General features: G+C 38.5%; 1 protein-coding gene across 21 annotated transcripts in view; it reads right to left on the bottom strand.

Moving 5' to 3' along the window:
* trpm3 (transient receptor potential cation channel, subfamily M, member 3) overlaps positions 1 to 17,848 on the bottom strand; it is a 286,085-nt gene that overhangs the window by 229,485 nt on the left and 38,752 nt on the right. For 4 of the 21 annotated variants that reach the window (XM_057832859.1, XM_057832869.1, XM_057832865.1 and 1 more), the window contains exon 1: positions 8,924 to 9,597. The exons of 13 other annotated variants lie outside the window; for them this stretch is intronic. In XM_057832859.1, coding sequence (XP_057688842.1) covers positions 8,924 to 9,013 — 90 coding nt within the window. In that variant the 5' untranslated portion in view covers positions 9,014 to 9,597. Of the gene's footprint in view, positions 1 to 8,923; positions 9,599 to 17,848 lie in introns of those variants that run through there. 4 more of the 21 variants (XM_057832862.1, XM_057832861.1, XM_057832871.1 and 1 more) reach the window with 2 other exon arrangements.

Raw genomic sequence — 17,848 nt, 5'->3', positions numbered from 1 at the left:
ACGCAAAACAGATGCAGAGGGATATGATGGCAGAGCATTCAAAGGAAAATTTGTCCTTTACGAGGTGGAGATATAAACATGATTCCAAGTCAAAATACTTGAAGTACAGTAAGCTATGTCTACTTGACCAGTTGTCTCAGGTTGTGAGATTTAGATTTAATTGATTAAACTCACTTTATATTGTTTACTGCTGATTGTAATTTTATTGTATTGTTTACTGTTTATTTTTTTTGCACTTCAAGTGTAGGATAAATCTGTTGCTGGTGAGGTGCAATAAATATTACAAGGTTCTATAACACAACTACCTGTCTGTTGTTCTCTATTCAACCGACTCGAATACTGCTAAGAAAATTTCAAATTCTTTGACATACAACAACTTCTTTTTAAACTAACGGAAATAATTACTTTCCCTGGTAACTATTTACTTTTACTATAGAGTAATTCAGTTACTAACTCAGTTACTTGTTGGAAGAAGTAGTGAGTAACTATAACTGCTTTTGTAAAGTAACGTGCCCAACACTGATCATGATACATAACCTTTTCGATGTATTGTCACACAACTACTTTATAGTGTAAATTGTCACTTGGCATTATGATTGTTTTGTTTGTTTGGTTTTTTGTTTGTTTGTTTGTTTGTTTGTTTGTTTGTTTGTTTGTTTGTTTGTTTGTTTTTTGCAGTTGATAATCAGTCAGACTACGTTGGCAACATTTTTAATGCCATGTCAATGTAAAACATACAATATACTAAAAGGGCAATATTTCATGTTAAAATGCATACTAAACACAACAAATATACTAGATTGCTTGGCATATAGCACACAAGAAAGCTAGCAAGCGTGTATTTGAATTGCAAAAAGGATAATACACACACAGACCTAAGGAAGAAACTATTGTTAGCTAACAACAATATGTAAATTACGGCAAACAGAGCCCGGTCTTTTATCTGTTTGGAGAATAAAGATTGTAAACAAAGACAAAATGATCAATATCGCAGCCTGCCTGTAGTTGACCTTTGTAGCCCGCTCATGCAAGCCATCCTCAAATAAAAACACTTTGAATACCTGCATCAACAACGTGGTCTAACTTGTCTTTTCTTTCATGATAGCATTAGAGGCTGAGAACAAGACTTCTTGAGAATACCACAGTCAATGTACTCAAATGTTTCAGATGGATTATTGTCTTAATAAAAAGGCTGTCGATCGACAGCTATTCATCATCTTTTCATCATCAGAGTAGATTCTACTCTGATAGCCTAAAAAAGTATCATGACATCTTTGATGATGAAGTGGACTCAACTTTGACCACATTAAAGCTTGCTTAATCTTCAGTAGTCCAACTCCTAGATAGCAGGCATTTTTGTAATCATAAAGTTACTTGCAGTGACAACAACCAATACAGCCTCACGTGCAGTAAAAACTCACAATTAAGAATTTTCAGGATACGCTTGATCCGGATAGTAAACTCTTGAGATTGGTCCGGTCATGGTCTTGTCTTGGACACCATCTCTTCAACTTCAATTACCTAATTAACCCATTGACAACGACTGACATCCAATTAATACATTAGGATGACCGTCTGTGAAGGCTCATCTTTCTCTGCCAATGACAGCGTTAGACGTCAATTTGACTGGGAAGGGCGAATGAAAATGTCTTCATTCGCCCCTCCCAGTCAAAATTAAATGGACGACTAGCGCCGTCAATACCAGCCAAAACATTTGGTGGAAAAAAAAAAAAAAATACATTCAATTTTTGTGTTACCAGCATTCCACTAGCCCTGTCAATGACTCAACAGTAATCAAATATTAAATTAATTTTTAGGGCTGGTCAAAAAATACATTTTTTTAATTACAATTAATAGCATGAAATTCTACCGATTAACTGTAATTAACAGCATTGCAGCAAATAAAATTCAAAAGAAGTCAATACAGTAGTGACCGTCATACTCAAATCTGTCCTGACCTCCCTCTTCCTGTCCTATCGTAATGCGTTTGTAACGCTACTTATAGCCAGGTAGCAATTATACTAGTAGTATATACAGTGGTATAAAAAAGTATCTGAACCTTTTGGAATTTATAACATTTCTGTATAAAATCACTATCAAATGTGATAGAATCTCTGCTGTCAAAATTACACAGATGAAAAAAAAGTGTCTGCTTTAACTAAAACCACCCAAACATTTTAATGAAGATAGTATCCAAACAATGACAGAAGGAGGAAAAATATGCAAACAATGACAGAAAGGGGAAAAATAAGTAAGTGAACCCTCTGCCTAAGAAGACTCAAGGAGCAATTGAAACCAATTTTTACCAAATAATTTAAGTCAGGTGTGAGTCAGGTTGAAGTTAGTGAATGGTGTGATGGTTCACTTACTTACCCCCTGTCTGTCATTGTTTTAATATTATCCTCATTAAAATATGAAAACCTATACATGTTTGAATGGTTTTAGATAAATTAGACACTGTTTTTTCATCTGTGTGATTTTGACAAAGATCAGATCACATCTGATGATGATTTTATGCATAAATGTGAGAAATTCCAAAAGGTTCAGATAATTTTTCATACCACTGCACGTACTGTAATAGCCCTGCTCTGAAACACGCTCTTCTCAGTTTAATCTGCTCAGAATACAGCCTCAAATGACACAAAGAATGAAGTCTTTGGTGGTTTTGATGTTAACGCGCGATTGATAACATTTACTTTGTTAATTAATTTGTTAACTTAAAGTGAACTTGCCTAGCCTTATTTTTTCACATTTAATTCTATGGTCTTCATGTTGTATTGTCTAATTTCTAATCTAATTCACTATACTTAGCTACCAATGACTGCGGTAAACGTCCGATCGGGTATCTACCGCCGTCAATGGCACTGTAACGTGATCATTCACTGCCAGTTCAATTAATTCGATGCCTATCGTAGACAATAGCAGCCACTGAGTTAAAGCACTGCACTCCTTTGAAATGAGTGGCGAACAGGCAGGGCTTGTATTTGCTGCAACATTAACTATCAGCGGGACTACCATAAAAATGCACATTTATACTGGCCAAGGAGGACAGAACACATCTGACAGCCTATTTGCTGCCTTCACACTTACATGCACATAAACTAGGGGGCAGCGGAGGACAGGTAATAACTCCACATGTGAGAAAATGCTTGCCATGCAGAAATCTCAGTGACAGGCCTGTTAGATTCATTTCACACCGACAGCTTGACGTCTGCCTCGGAGCATTCAAATAGAATACCTCATTCACACATGGAAATACTGGGTTGAGTTGAAGAGTTGGGTTCCGCCAACATCACTTTTTTCAGACCGAGTTAAAGAGTTCAAGCACTGCTGATAAGTATTAATAGGTAATCATTCCATTATGGTTTGCAGTTGTCATGGATGAATGTAATGAGTGTTTAAATTGATTAAATTTGGTTCAAAACCAGACAGAAAAAATGCCTTCTTTCATTTTAATACGTTTGCATGTAACTTTGTTTTCCTAACAGTTTACCCACACATCACTTGGTAATTTTACCAAGGGTAACGGCACTTGTTATGGTTCGGCATATAAAAATGATGTGAAAACTAAAATGAAGGGGGAAAAATATGCAGTCATGTTTTTTTTTTTTTGTGTGTTGGCTTTGAAGAATTGATCAACCTGCATACATTACCAATTCTGAAGGATAAGAAAATGTGGTTATTTTGAAACTGGTGTGAAATTAACTCTCAGTGGGCACCCGACTGACGGAGCATATTTTAATGATTCCGTGATCAATCGTTACAAAACATTCATGCTCTTATCAGAAGTGGGTATAAGTTGAGATGGACACATTTTTGGTCATTATAAGTACAGTGGGGCAATTAAGTATTTTGCCAACCAAAAAGTTCTCCCACTTGAAAATATTAGAGAGGCCTGTAATTGTCAACATGGGTAAACCTCAACCATGAGAGACAGAATGTGGGGGGGAAAAAAAAAACAGAAAATCACATTGTTTGATTTTTAAAGAATTTATTTGCAAGTCATGGTGGAAAATACATACAGTAAGTATTTGGTCAATACCAAAAGTTCATCTCAATACTTTGTTATGTACTCTTTGTAGGCAATAACGGAGGCCAAACGTTTTCTGTAACTCTTCACAAGCTTTTCACACACTGTTGCAGGTATTTTGGCCCATTCCTCCATGCAGATCTCCTCTAGAGCAGTGATGTTTTGGGGCTGCACCAGGCTGGGAAGACTGAATTTGCAATAGGTAAAATGCTTGGTGTAAAGAAATCAACTGTGGGAGCAGTTATTGGAAAATGGAAGACATACAAGACCACTGATAATCTCCCTCGATCTGGGGCTCCATGCAACCTGTGGCGTCAAAATGATAACAAGAACGGTGAGCAAAATCCCAGAGCCACACAGGGGGACCTAGTGAATGACACAGAGAGCTGGGACCACAGTAACAAAGGCTACTATCAGTAGCACAATGCGCCGCCAGGGAGTCAAATCCTGCACTACCAGACGTGTCCCCCTGCTGAAGAAAGTACACGTCCTGGCCCGTCTGCGGTTCGCTAGAGTGCATTTGGATGATCCAGAAGAGTACTGGGAGAATGTGTTATGGTCAGATGAAACCAAAATAGAACTTTTTGGTAGAAACACAGGTTCTCGTGTTTGGAGGAGAAAGAAAATTGAATTGCATCTGAAGAACACCATACCCACTGTGAAGCATGGGGGTGGAAACATCATGCTTTGGGGCTGTTTTTCTGCAAAGGGACCAGGACGACTGATCTGTGTAAAGCAAAGAATGAATGGGGCCATGTATCGAAAGATTTTGAGTGAAAATCTCCTTCTATCAGCAAGGGCATTGAAGAAGAGATGTGGCTGGGTCTTTCAGCATGACAATGATCCCAAACACACAGCCAGGGCAACAAAGGAGTGGCTTCGTAAGAAGCATTTCAAGGTCCTGGAGTGGCCTAGCCAGTCTCCAGATCTCAACCCCATCGAAAATCTGTGGAGGGAGTTGAAAGTCCGTGTTGCCCAACGACAGCCCCAAAATATCACTGCTCTAGAGGAGATCTGCATGGAAGAATGGGCCAAAATACCAGCAACAGTGTGTGAAGAGTTGCAGAAAACGTTTGGCCTCTGTTATTGCCAACAATGGGTACATAACAAAGTATTGAGATTAACTTTTGGTATTGACCACATACTTATTTTCCACCATGATTTGCAAATAAATTCTTTAAAAATCAAACAATGTGATTTTCTGTCTCTCATGGTTGAGGTTTACCCATGTTGACAATTACAGGCCTCTCTAATATTTTCAAGTGGGAGAACTTGCACAATTAGTGGTTGACTAAATACTTACAGTATTTGCCCCACTGTAATTTAGGCTTCACTTCTAATTTTTAAATCATGTAAATTACAATGTTTCCCAATATAAAAATGGACTCCGAGAACTCTTTATTAATTTTTTTTAAATTCATAGTCGACAAAAAATGCCTTCATACATTTCTTACCATCTTTTTCATATTTGAATCTGTGAAAAAGCTTGCTCTGGCATCAACAAAACTCACAGTATAATTCTATATAGTAAAACTTTCACTCCCACATAGTTACCTGCATGACAGTTCTTTAGAAACTCTGACAATTGACAGCAGAAACTGTGAAAGATTCTACTGAGCTCTGCTTAGGTAGAAAAAAGGGAAGGCACTGAAGCCTCCTATTCTCAGTAAATTACAAATCCTGCAGTCGTCCGCATTTCACACTTGTACAATCTGGTGATTGCTTTGGCATTTCTCAACGTGCCTTACGCAAACTGGCTGCAAACTCCCATTCATCATCTTCTGTAATATAGTACAGCTCATTTCACATTAATTTCAACAAGCACTCTAGGCAACTAAGGATAACACAGTAAAATCCTGCGGCTGTAGACCAACTGGGAAGGCTGGTAATGAATGCTAATGTTTCAATGCTATTGATGGGACTGGCTGTCCAATCCATTTGAACTGGGATGGTTGGCAGCGAGTGTACTTATTTGCTGTCAACCATCCCAGTTCAAATGGACTGGACATCTATCAGTGACAAACTCATTTAAATTCACAAAAAGAAAAAAGATTTCATCCAATCACTTCCAGCCCCTCCCATTTCAAATTGATTAGACATCTATTCCTGTTAATGGCAGCCTAAGATTTTTGACTGTTCCTTCTCTTCTTGTAGAAGGGGAGAAAAAACCAAGACCAGGGGTCTGGAACCTATGGCTCGCGAGCCAGATCTGGATCTTTTGACAGCTGCATCTGGCTCGCAGACAAATCTTTAAATTAAAAAAAAAAAAAAAAAAAAAAGTTTCTATATACTCCTTTGCGCATTGCGCGAAACGGCGACAGTCACCGGTCATATGCTGGTGTTGTGCAGTAATGAGCAGACGTGACTTTTGCGGCATATATTAACTTTTTTATTGCTCCGACAACGCTCGCGCAATTCGCACTAGAGATCATCAGATAGCAACCTAGATGTGCTACCCCCCGAGTCCCATGCCATTTTCTGCATTAGCCCAGGGTGATCATGGGACACGTAGTCCATTTACTACAACTAGCGACTAGAAAGCCGGTTCGCAGCAATTTTAGTGGGAAAGTGGCAACATACTGTACATGTTGTTGTGTCCATCTACTGTATATATTTATGTTTATTTATCAATTGCATGGGCAACGCTATATGAGGCAGAGGCACTGTTCAAGTGGGGTCGCCATATTTTGCTGTCGAAAATAGTGGCCGATGTGCGCATGTGCGTGAAGTAAACTTCCCTCATTTTTAGTTTTGTTTTCCGCGTTTGTCAGCTAACTTTAGAAATCTTTTTGAGAAGATGGCAAAAAGAAAAAAAGACGAGGAGTATCGCACTTTTCAGCAGGAATGGACGGAGGACTTTGCCTTTGTGGAGAATTTTGACTTTTTGGATGAAGACAAGATAATTAAACGGATAAAAGACATGCCTCTGTCGGCAAGAACTGTTCACCATCTTACCATCATGATGTCAACCCAAATTGAGTCAACGCAAGTGAAGGACATAAATGTGGCACCGTTTTTTTCTCTCGCTTTGGTTGAGTCAACAGACGTAAGCAATTCATCCCAATTCAGCGTGAGTGCAAGGTTTTGACTATGAAAGGGACAACAAAAGGGGAGGATTTAAGTCATTTACTGAGTTCGCTAAAGAAAAAAAATCTACCGATGGATAAACTTGTTTCGGTGTGCACTGATGGTGCTCCGTGCGTGGTGGGGAATAACAGGATTTGTGGCGCTTCCTGAACATGAAAAGAGACGCATCCTAAGTTTCTCAACGCCTGCATGAAGCTTAATCCTACCTTGTATCAACTAGACTACAAAGCCATCAGCAAAACCATGCAGCACCAGAAGTTGCATTAATGGTAAGAAATATTCATTATTGATTAGCAACAGCATAACAATGTTGTTTAAAAAAATCAGAGACAAACCCAAACCCATGTTACTTTAAAAGTGCTGAAATTAAATAAAATGCACACATTTCTTTTTAGTGTTTTTATTTTTAAACATATTGTATGGTTCTCACGGAATAACATTTTTTAAAATGTGGTGTTCATGGCTCTCTCAGCCAAAAGGGTTCCCGACCCCTGATTTAGACAGTGGTTCTTAAATTGTGGCACTGGTACGTGGGCTCCCCTTAGTGGTAGGTCAAAGACTGACTTAAATATTGCAAACGATCTTAATTTAATTCAATATACGGTGCATTTTTCAAGTACACTTCAGTTATATTCTATTTAAACAACAAAATATTCAGATTGGATGTTTAAGAACTATTGATATTAATATATTTAGGTACAACTTCAAAGGTTCGTACCATTTCACTCAATCCTTAAATACATTACCAATGTTTTCACCATGAAATCCAAGGGTTAATGTTCAATCTGTTGCTTATAAAAATGAATAAAATCTCTGCCTTATTCAAAACATTTTGGCCTGCTACACTACTGCATTTTGATGTTGCCCATGATGGTGGTCTTCATAGTACTTGCTGCAAAATGTATGACAACCATTGTATTAGAATATACCATGAAAAAGCCAAAGAAAAGGCAGAAAAAGGCTGAACTTGGTCAATGACACCTTCAGCTTCAAGGCAACAGAATTCAGACTCACTCACACACGCAGACGTATCCACATTCAATCACGTGTTTCAATAAAATCCATTTAAGCAGGCTATACATATGCAAATGAACGCCACGCGACACCAGCTGTGTGCTTGAACATCAAAGCAAAGGGCTTTCCTCAGATCAGGACAAAGTGAAGTGGCTCACAAAATACATGCCTGCAGTGTGTATAAAAATAATAATAAATACATAAATAAAAGCTGCAACGTGTCTGTAAACAAGTCATATGGACTATTGTGCAACTCCTACAACACCCGTGCTGAGTTGATCATGACAAAACATGAAAGGATGACACCTATCGCCTATTTTTGCAAAAAAAAAAAAAAAAAGACTTTCCATCAAGGTACAGTCTTAAATCGATTCCAAAACATGCCAACTTTAGTTTGATATCTACAATACATCGTCTCCATCCCTACATCTCCTCTGTGGGTCCGTCATCATTCATTTAACATTCCAACTCATCAGTCTGTAAAAATCTGCCTCTCGCTGTTCACATCAACCTTCAACTTCCAATTTAATCTTTCCCACCTTGCCACTCAGTGAACAACAAACTCCTCATCCTCACTTTCACACTCTTTTGTCTTGTATTGCCCAGATCTAAAATCCATTCAAAACATCCTTTCATCACTCCACTACCACTCTCCATCTTTGTCCTCCCCCACCATGTCAATTTTACACCAGCAGTTCTGTCACACTTGGACATTCCTGGAAGCATCCATTCCAAAGATGTGAAACGGTGCCCTAGGTGGTATTCATCTATTTGCTATTGTATTCTTTTTACCTTGAGTAGGCGTACAGATGGCAAGAAAGCTGCGTGGCACAGTTTCCTGATAGTCCAGTTGATTGGCCGCGGCGCATCCAGTTGGTTCATGGTGCCCACTCTTCTCGGTGCCTGGAAGCTCCTTCCCCCGGCACCAGGATCAAGGTGGGGCAGAAACAGGAAAAGATCTCCAAGTCCCGGGGCATGACCCTCCAGGCGCAACCAACGGCACCACTTGGAAGCTTCCCAGAGGAGATGAAGCGCCCTCTTGTCGGGTCCCTCTACCCGCTAACCCTCCTCAGGCCCACGTTGATCATCGGAGTCCACTGAGGCGAGGCTGGAGAACCGGGAGCATCACTTTCCACTTCCGTGCGAGACGGAAACAAGAGTGTGCGGTATTTCCCCAAGTGGAGCAGAGGAACCGGAGATAAAAGCGCATGTGGAGTGAGGAGGATGCAGGTAGAGAAAGAGAGAAAGGGGGAGGAGAGGTGTGAGAAAGAGGGAAGCGGTGCGCTGCAGAATAGCGCAGAACGGAGAGAGATGGAGCGCAGAAAGCGAGTGGCTGTCTTTTGATGATACTGAACGGGAGAATTGGAGAATCCAGCTAAAAGTCACTCTAAAATCAGGGGGGGCATAGAAGTGAAGAGAGAAAGGCTAACGGTCAAGAGGGAACCAGTGGCAGTTTTTGTCTTTCACAAGGAATTTGGATGGAGCCTGAATATGGAAGCACATGGGAAGGGAAAAAACATCGAGCCAGTGTGTCTACAAGGAGTGCGACCTACTTACTGATGTGCACATGCTCCTTAAATTGGTTGCGCAAGATATTTGAAAAAGGGAATGTCAATTCGCCAGCCGTGATGCAATTCAGTGGGCTTACTCACTTTTAACTCACCGGATGCCATTGACGGCGATAGACGTCCGATCCATTTGAATTAAGAGGGCTGGAAGCGGTTTATCGCTGTCAATGGCAATGAAATTAACACAAGCATTTAACCTTAAAGAATGTGTTTAAACAACAGCAAATGATTATTATAAATGTTGACTAAGCACCGGTTATTTTTGCGATTTCGACTCATCGGATCATAAATCATATGCTTTTTACTATTATTGTACTCTAGGCTTAACATTTTAGCCTGAAATGTACATTGGAAACAAGTAATATGAGATGGTAAAAGTTGGACCGCGCCGCATTTCCACATTTTTGCCTATCACACGACTGAATGGTTTCACGCATGAGATCAATTAGACACACTCAGTTAAGAGATTGTCAGTACCAGGATTAGCGATCAGGTAACATACAATAGAATGTCAACATATCCACATTTACAGGTGATTTACACAATACTGGATTACACACCTCACATTGCTGAATTGTTTATGATCCACCCCGCCTAATCACGTCTCCTTATGACTCACCTTCGCTTCTCTTTCTCCTCGGTTATCAGGCCCCCTTCGTGGTCTCCACGGGTAAATATAATTAGCTAGCGATAGCACCACTATGTTCATAGGTAGGATAGGCGCGTAATAATGTATTTCTTGTTGTTGATTGTTCTTCTCCTCTTCTGTCTGCGTCTTTCCTTTCTTTTCCCCCATAACCCCTTCCTGTTCACTACATTCTCCTAATAAATAACATCTAATGAACAACCACAATGGGAGTATATCAAACTCCCATGTGATATATTACAACTGTTCAGACAATGAGGACACCCATATTCCTATTCTCTATGCCTAGGCAGCTGAACAGGACAGGTAAAATAAAAAAAGAGAACTTGGACTAGGAATGCTACATAGTGAGGTCATCATTATCCAAAGCAAAGGTAAAAGTATGCAAACCTCAAATTGTGATTCAATACATAGATAATCTGCTTTTATCTAGGACTAAAGAAATCAGACAGTATTTCCTGTTCTTTCCATTTATGTTTACTTTTAAAACAAATTAATAAATACAAGAAAATATTTAATGTTTTGTCTTTTTTTTATTTTTTTTTTATTTTTTGAAGTAGCCTTTAATAAGTGAAAACAAAATTTCAATAAATACAAAGAGAATATGTACTATTTTTTTTTCAATGTATTTTTTCATTATAAAAAAAATAAAAGAAAAAAGAAAATACATAGAAAATTTACTATCAAGAAGTTAAAAAAGAGGATTTGGACAATTTTTAGGTAAAGAAAAAATGTCTGTCCACAATTGATTGGCCATCAAATTACTGTAAATTTTGGTCGAAGCACACCTGATTATAAGCTGCACCCACAGAAATTCACAAGAAAACTATTGATCTGCCAAAATGTCCTATACCCCTGCAAAACGTCCTATCAGAGGCAAATTTGAGACCCAATGTACTACAGTGTACTTTCAGCTTGTTTTGTTTAGATGCATAAAGGAAGTGCCTTAAGAAAACACTTAAATAATAATATAATATATTATAATAATATCAAATGAGGGTGGTTTAAATACACTACGTGACTAATGTGATCAACAGATCAATATTCTGCTTTAAAGCTCCCACAAGAAAACACAATCCTTAAAAGCTATGACAGGAAAACATAGGCCAAAAGTATTTTGAGGCAATAAAAAGGTAAAAGAAGACTCAATAAAAACAAAAATACTTAGTATTAGCAGGTTTTAACCAATGTGCGTGTGCGCACTGGGCATTGGGAGGACCTCTTGCGGGGAAGAAGGAATTCCAGAACACTGTATTTGTCCATGTACAGTCATATACTGTCAAGTCGCTGTGTCCACATTGCTCCATGGGGTATTTATTACACCCCGAGACATGCAGCCCTTAAAAAGCTATAAATTCAAATCAAAATTTTAAAAAAAAATAATAAATCCATGAATAAGTCTCTCTGGGCCACAAGTTGCAGGGTTCTAAACTGGGGAGAGCGTGGGGGATTTGTGGCTTATAGTGCAAAAGTTACAGTAGTTAAATTTGATATTAATCAGTCAAGGCAGCTTATTTCATAAAACAGATTTTGAATGCCTTCGCCATTACCGTATTTTCCAGACTATAAATTGCACTTCTTTTTTTTGAAAGTTTGGTTGCACCTGCGATATATACTCTGGTGCAATTTATACATTGATACTCTTACCACTTAAGGCATGCCCTCTACTTCGAGTTGGTGCAGTTGTTCAAAAGTGATACTGTTTTTAATTATCATGAGCTGCATAACTGTTAATACGAGGGGCATTCAAAAAGTAATGCACTCAAGTGCATTGCTTTTACAGGATTTTACCAGTCTTGTTTATATTTGGCACAAACATGATAGGACACATCTTTTTGCGATTGTTATACATGTTTTTCTTATTTTCAGATTTTTAAATCTTAAACTAGCTTTCAAAATGGCTGCCCCTCTTGAAGGTCGTCAGAAACAAAGAGCTGTAATCGAATTCCTTGTTGCACAGGGAGTAACCCCTCTGAGGATTCACAACCGGCTGGAAAATGCCTACAAATATCTATAGTACTGTAAAAAGATGGGTACAGCGATTTAAAAACAGTATTGAAGACCATGAAGAGGTGGGTAAAGCCAGCATAGCCAATAAGCCCCTAAGTGGTCGCCCATTCACCTCTGACGAGCTTCAAGAGGGGCAGCCATTTTGGAAGCTAGTTGAAGCTTTAAAAATCTGAAAATAAGAAAAACACATACAACAATCGCAAAAAGGTTTGTCCTATCATGTTTCTGCCAAATATAAACAAGATTGGTAAAATCCTATACGAGCAATGCACTTGAGTGCATTACTTTTTGAATGCCCCTCGTATGTTAACAGATACCTTTTTAGCACTTTGTTCTCCATTTTATCATTACTATAATGTATCAATGGTTGTGCTTGGTCTTTGATTAAATAAAATGACGAAAAAAAAAAAATTGGGCAGTTAGAATTTATTTTACGTAAATATGTCAAATTATCACGCCTATGCCGTAGCGATTAATTTCTCCCATTGCTTTTTTTCACGACATTTCAAAATGCACGCATGGTACGAAAAATATAATAATTACCTTGAATTCTCAAACAAATCACTCCTATCACTTTAAGGAGTATAGCTTTCATACTTTTTCAACCTAAATCCGGTGTTGGATGGCTGCATGTGTTTGAGAATAACTGCGACCGACTATGACCGACTGAAGCGGAGTGTGGGACGCCCCCCTACTTGAAGGCGTGGCGCAATGTCTGGGGAAGGTGTCCCGTCAATATCATTATGAAGTCTATTACTCGGGTGCGACTTATAGTCCAAAAAATACGGTGATTTTCAGAAATTGCATAATTATTGTTACTCATAGATAATTCAAACAAGTTATCTTATAAGGAAAAAAAGTGGAAATGTATGGAATTTTTACCAGCACTGCACTGTACATTTTATAGTCATGAAAGCTGAATTTTCTTTAAAAAAAAAAAATAATAATAATAAGTGAATCAAGTAAACCACCAAATGATTTCAGATCACCTTATTTAAAGGAATAATATTAAACATTGACCTTATACCAAAAACTGCAATTTTGGAAAAGCAGACATTGAAAAGTCTTTCTCTTTTTAAGTTTTTTATGGCTATCCCTGTCTGTTTCTGCTACTTGACTTATAAAACACCTCGTAACAAAGCCTAAGCAAATATAACACAAATTAACTCGAAAAGATTAGGCATGCCTCGATTTGATGGGAAGTGAGTGTGGTGCATTGGGGTTTGGATAATCTCACGTGTTGATGACCCCCCCCAAAAAAATCTAATTGAATGCGGCTGCAGTTAACTCTTTCAATGCTATTAAACTCTTCTTAATCATCTGCTTTGAATTTAAATAGAGTTTATCATTGGTAGACATCTAATCCATTTGAACTGGGAGAGCTGGCAGTAGTGGCAGCCCTCCCAGTTCAAATAGATTGGACGTCTATTGACGTCAATGACTGCCAGTGAGTTAATGAGGTCAGCTAAGTGTACGTACTGCAAATAAAAAATAGAACCGCTTGTCTTGAAATGACGAACCTTAAGGGGAAAGCAGAGTGAGCTGCAATAAAAGCCAACCATTGTGAGTGTTTCTGCTGCCAGCAACATCAGTCAACTGAAGCACATCTCCAAATGCCCGCTTAAATTAAAGACAAGAATAGCTACACAAAACTTCAATTACAGATTAGCATAATCGCCTGATGGCTCTCACAATGTAGTTACTATATACTAAAACTATCCCACTTTGCCTTTAAGCCTGAACTTCCAAGTCACCACACTATTGACAGTCAGCGACTGACATTAAGAATCTTCAGCTCACCACCCACCGCCTTGCCTTGCCTTCTCAAGGGGCCTCCGGGACCTCACAGGAGCTGTCCATCATGTGCATTGCTATTCTGTTGGGAGGCTGTGTGTGTGTGTTCTGTACATACAGTATGTGTGCTAAGTCTTTCTATACAAGCAACCTTTGACTTTCTACCTTTTCCCTGTAGACATTTTTGACTGGTCTGCAAAAATAAAAAAAAAATACAAATAAAAAAGAATGGTGTGCTGTTCTTTCCCATAAAGCCTGAAATAGGAATCTGCCACACCTCTCTCCTGACTCTAGATGGCAGCCTACTATTGCAAAATAACCATCTGAGTAAACGCTAAAAACTCAAGTAAATTCCCACCAATGTTTCCGTCCACATTGTGCTACAATGTTTTTCAAGGAGTTTTTTTTACCACAAGGTGGCATTACACACATACTAGGCAACTATTCAAATCAAATGATGAATGGGTACAATAATTCAGATTTCCCACAATATTAATATATATTCAGGCACTCGGAGACAAGACTAGACAAGATGTTCTCACAAGTGTTTTGTTCCCCCACTGCGAAATTAACTTGGCAGATGCACAATTTTCTGTGAATTATTAAAGTGCTCCAGAATCAGATGGTGTGGGGACAACAATGAACACACGGAATTGGAATACAGAACTTGAAATTATTGCCCTTTTCAAGCAATGATGAAATTCATTTTCAATACGACATGTACTCTTTTAAATAATGTGCATGTTCTGTCATTCTAAGCAGTCATCATGTGAGGTCTCCATATTATACATAGCTGAGTGAAGTGAAGCAGGCCTCAATAGGTGTTTAATGACAGCCTGGCTTCTTACTGTGGCAACAGGACGTACTGACCCAGTGACACCGTCTATCTGCCCAATGACAGGAGTGACAGCGAGGTCCGGTCCTACTTGTCAATCACACAAAACCAAGCAGTTTGTTCTTGATGAGACGGGGGACATAGCAAGTCAGAGACTTGGTCGATGCATTCATATCATATCATGTCATTTAGCTAGGGTGACCATATTTTGATTTCTGAAAAAGAGGACACTCGGCCCGGCCTTGAAATACTTGAATTTTACTCAAAGTGGTGACAAAGGTGTCTATATCACTTTAATATATTTAAAGTGTGCTTCTTCCATCTGGATAGAAAAATTGTTTAAATATAAGTTTTATTTAAATATATATGGCGGAAAACACAGACAAGACTGAAAAAGCAGTTTCTGCTCTTGCACTCCTCTTTAAAAGAAGCTGCTGTATTTTAAGCCAAAACAACTGTTGTGTTTGACAGAACAATATGTCTATAGTCTGCCATAGCAGATTCATGGTGCACTAAGCCTCCGAACTATTTTTAATTTGTCCGTTTTACCCTGAAAACCCCCATTTTCAGACGTCGCGCAACCGCTTTTGTTTCAACCTAGCCATAAAAAGAAGGTAACTAATTATATTTATTATTCAAAATGTCTGTCATTTTTAGCTTAGAATAATTAAATGGTGTCTAAATTTTAGTTTAAAAAAAAGAAAAAAAAACGACTTTAAAAAATTATTCACTCGCATATTTTAAACTTTTAAACAAATTACATCACAATGAAGAATTTGGCGTCTGTAAAAAAGTCACAGATATCTACCTCATAACCATCGCTTAATTGTATTTTTTTTGTTACTGTCACATTTTCTCCGATATGTTAGATGATAAATAATCGATCCAAACCAAAAAAAAATTTGAAAAATGACGTTTAAAAGGGTAGCTATAAAATCTCAACCACTCCTTGTTGTCTGTGATTTCTGCATCACGACCCTTGTTATATTATCATGTTTCACCCATAAAAACGGGTGGTTATTTGAGTCACTGTTGCTAACCAGTCTGGCCATTCTCCACTGACCTCTGGCATCAACAAGGCATTTCCGCCCACAGAACTGCCGCATACTGGATATTTTTTCTTTTTCGGACCATTCTCTGTAAACCCTAGAGATGGTTGTGCGTGAAATCCCAGTAGATCAGCAGTTTCTGAAATACTCAGACCAGCCCTACTGGCACCAACAACCATGCTACGTTCAAAGTCACTCAAATCACCTTTCTTCCCCATACTGATGCTCGGTTTGAACTGCAGGAGATTGTCTTACACCATGTGTACGTGACTAAATGCACTGAGTTGCCGCCATGTGACTGGCTGATTAGAAATTAAGTGTTTACGAGCAGTTGGACAGGTGTACCTCATAAAGTGGCCGGTGAGTGTATATTGCATATAGTATAACCAAAGAACAATTCAAATTCTCAGAGGTTATACAACAGGCTTTATTCTTCCTAAAAAAAATAAGCAAACAATAAAAACAAATTAAATAATGATAAAAAAATATTATAATGCAGACCCATGGAAATGTCCAGTCAATACACACACAGTAAGCTATGTGCCAACTAAACATTTTTGTGACTACTATCACGACAATTGTCGTTGATAAATTGTTATTCCCACTCGATTGTTATTCTCATTCAATGTTCTAGATTGCACGCAAACAATAACCAAAATAAACTGATAAATTAACCAACCAAAATGTTTCCAAACCCAGCAGTTCAAAACTACATTTCCCATAATGCCTAACGCGGCTTAGCTCACTGACAATTACTCTATTAGGAGCACCTGCAGCCAAGGCAAAAATCAAACATTGCCCTAGTTTACAATCATCGGCAGTGCAACGATGAGACACCCAACGGGATTTTACTGATCACGCCAGTACAAAGCTCTGACAGAAGTCAACATTTGCCAAAAAATTTTTGGCAAAAAGTAAGTTTAGTAAGTATACCTGTGAGCTCCTGTCGTGATGAAGGTTTTGCTTGTGAATGAGAATTGACAGTTAACGCCATGATAAAACCAGTCTGCGCACGCATGCACAAATTTGTATTCAAAGTAGAATAAAGGTATTTTCAACTTAATTACTCTTTTGGGTACTTGAGCATTTCATGATATAAGTATTGATCATAAAAATAAAAAAAAAATCAATAAAAATTTTTTTTTTTTTAACTCTTAACAACTGGGCAGGCTCTCTGGGAACACGTCACAGGCAGTACAGTACCGTAGTATTCGGTCCAATGTGTCAATTTCAACGCACCCTAATCGGTCCCATGAAAAATCATGAAAACCGGACATTTTCATGAATTTATAAAACCCGGCCGGACGCAACGGACAGGACGTGAAAAGCTGACATGTCCGGGCAAAAGAGGACGTTTGATCACCCTACATTAGCTGACATTGATGGGGATAGATGTCCAATCCATTTTGACTGGGATAGTTGACAACGATCAAACGGGTTTACAACAACCTGTTAGCGTAATGCTGATCTACAGTGGAAGACCCCGTCGACATGCTAACATAAATTAGCTCTGCATTGCGGCTGAAGAAGAAAAAAGTTGATTTTCTGTTTTCACAGGGTCTTTCATTTTCTTTATGAACAGGAGATGACGGTACACAAATTAGGAACAAAATTAAAACAATATTCACCTAAGCAAAATACATTTATTAAGAAATGCATAAACTTCATAATACATTGACGGGACACGGGGTGCTGACACTGCGCCACACCTTCAGGTAGTGGGCCTGCCCACACCTAGCATCAAGAGGAGTTATTCTCTCTCATACACGCATGCAGCAATCTAATCCCGCATTTATGTTGAAAAAGTACGAAAGC

Source organism: Corythoichthys intestinalis, chromosome 3 (genome assembly GCF_030265065.1).
Source record: "Corythoichthys intestinalis isolate RoL2023-P3 chromosome 3, ASM3026506v1, whole genome shotgun sequence".
Taxonomy (NCBI): domain Eukaryota; kingdom Metazoa; phylum Chordata; class Actinopteri; order Syngnathiformes; family Syngnathidae; genus Corythoichthys; species Corythoichthys intestinalis.
The sequence above is the reverse complement of the archived record's forward strand: the minus strand, read 5'-3'. Positions and strand labels throughout refer to the sequence as shown.